The sequence below is a fragment of the Corapipo altera genome, unplaced genomic scaffold (genome assembly GCF_003945725.1).
Source record: "Corapipo altera isolate COAL_440 unplaced genomic scaffold, ASM394572v1 296, whole genome shotgun sequence".
Taxonomy (NCBI): domain Eukaryota; kingdom Metazoa; phylum Chordata; class Aves; order Passeriformes; family Pipridae; genus Corapipo; species Corapipo altera.
In genome coordinates this window covers 19,411-21,604 of record NW_020885148.1, presented here as the reverse complement: position 1 = coordinate 21,604, position 2,194 = coordinate 19,411, and the positions used below count along the sequence as shown (strand labels likewise).

General features: G+C 50.2%; 1 protein-coding gene across 1 annotated transcript in view; it reads right to left on the bottom strand.

Moving 5' to 3' along the window:
• ATP5MC1 (ATP synthase membrane subunit c locus 1) overlaps positions 1–2,194 on the bottom strand; it is a 3,275-nt gene that overhangs the window by 419 nt on the left and 662 nt on the right. The window contains exons 2-4 of the mRNA XM_027670185.1: positions 2,076–2,123; positions 1,201–1,278; positions 863–1,038 (exon numbers count right to left, since the gene is read on the bottom strand). Of these exons, the coding sequence (XP_027525986.1) occupies positions 863–1,038; positions 1,201–1,278; positions 2,076–2,114 (293 nt within the window). The 5' untranslated portion in view covers positions 2,115–2,123. The remainder of the gene's footprint in view (positions 1–862; positions 1,039–1,200; positions 1,279–2,075; positions 2,124–2,194) is intronic.

The following is a 2,194-nucleotide window of genomic DNA, read 5'->3' as shown; positions in this document are numbered from 1 at the left end:
GCCAGCAGCTGGAATGACACAGCCAGCAGCTGGAATGACACAGCCAGGACTCTCCCCTGCTTTCAGGGATGCTGAACCCCAAGGGTGACTCTCAGCTGGTGGCACCGAGCTACAATTCCCATTCACAATTAGTGCCCCGCTCACAATTAATGCCCTGCTCACAATTAGTGCCCTGCTCACAATTAGTGCCCCGCTCACAATTAGTGCCCCGCTCACAATTAGTGCCCCGTTTCTTCCAGAGGCAGCAGGATCCTTCGGAATTAATTACAGGGTGGATTCAAACAACTGAGGAACTTTGTTATTTAAGAGAACAATGGGTAATTTTAAGAGAATAATGGATCCTTATTTTAACATTATTTTAATAAAATGATGAGGGGTTTTAATAAATTAGTGGATCTTATTTAATAGATTCATGGGGTTTTTTTCAATAGATTCATGGAAATTTCTTATTAGATTCGTGGATTTCTTTAAACAGATTCATGGAAATTTCTTAATAGATTCCTGGATTTCTTTAGTAGATTCCTGGATTTCTTTAGTAGATTCCTGGATTTCTTTAATAGATTCACTGATTTCATAGATTTCTGGATTTCTTTAATAGACTCACGGATTTCTTTAATAGATTCATGGATTTCATAAATTCATGGATTTTTTTAATAGACTCACGGACTTAATAGACCATGGAATCCTTTTGTAGGTCCATGGGTTATAACAACCATTTTACATTCCAGGGGTTGTTTCAGTCAAACACAACTCCCCCACACTCCACATCCCAGAGCGGGACACAGCTCCCAGGGCAGGACACAGCTCCCAGGGCAGGACACAGCTCCCAGAGCCAACCCCCCCGTGCCTGGGGGTCACTCACCTGGCGTAGCCGATGATGAGGCTGCCGAAGACGGTGCCGATGCCCGCTCCCGACCCCGCCACCCCCACCGTGGCAGCCCCGGCCCCGATGAACTTGGCGGCCGTGTCGATGTCCCGGGACACGGCGCTGCTCCGGAATTCCCGCCGCAGCAGCTGTGGGGAGGAGGCAGCGGCTCCCTGGGGGACAGGGCAAGGAATGGGAATGAGAGGAGCTCGGGGTTTGGCAGGGGAGGGCTGGGAGAGGAGCCACGTCCCCGTATTTGCCATCCCCTGGATGAGCGGGAGGAATCATCAGGCAGAGCAAAGACATCCAGAGGCGGTTTCCCACTCGAGTCTCACCTGTGCAGTCTGAGCCTCAGGCCTGCTGAAAACAGACACTGAAACGGGCCTGGCCAGAGCCCTGGAGCAGCATCGGAACTGCAGGGAACACAGACAGTGAACAGTCAGAATCCTGGGATCTCCTGAGCTGGGAGGGACTCACCAGGATCATCCAGCCCAACTCCTGGCCCTGCACAGACACCCCAATGATCCCACCCTGTCCCTCAGAGTTGTCCAAATGCTCCCTGAGCTCTGGCAGCCCTGGGGTCATGACCAGACCCTGGGGAGCCTGTTCAGTGCCAACCACCCTCTGGAGGAAGAACCTTTCCCAAAATCCAGTCCAAACCTCCCTGACACAGCTCCAGCCATTCCCTGGCTCCTGTCACTGGTCACAGAGAGCAGAGATCACTGCTCCCACAATTTGATGTATCTGCACTAACCCTCAGAAGAACACTGTATGAAGATTTTCTGAAAACATCAACTATGACACAAGACTAAAAAATAAAGGCATATGATATTCCCATTGCAGCCAGTTGGATTAAGCAATTCCACACACCACAGGCTGCAGCACAGTGTCACATCTGCCACAGCAATTTAATTACTGCCACATTTCCACACCTTTCCTTTCTAATTCACCCCTTTAAAGAGAGGGGTGATCAAGTATCTCTGTGGAAATCAGTTTAGTTTATCTTGGGAGAAGGCCCTGGCAGCTCACTCCCATCTATTTACATGGTGTCACCAGAGGTCACCTTGTTTCCCTTCCTCCTTAAATCCCACACAGACCCACAAGATCCCACCTCAGCTGAGGGTGTCCAGGGCAGCACTTTGGAGCAATCCCTCCCCATCCTGTATCCCCACTGAGAATTATCATCCCCCTGCCAGGAAAGGCGACTCACCAGTGCCGGGGAGCTGAGAAGTGCCACGGGAGCCTGCATTTTGTTAATCTAAGGCAAATAAACAAAATAAACACAAGGAATTGAGACTCCTGGCACTGTTATCACGTGCCAACCCCCTG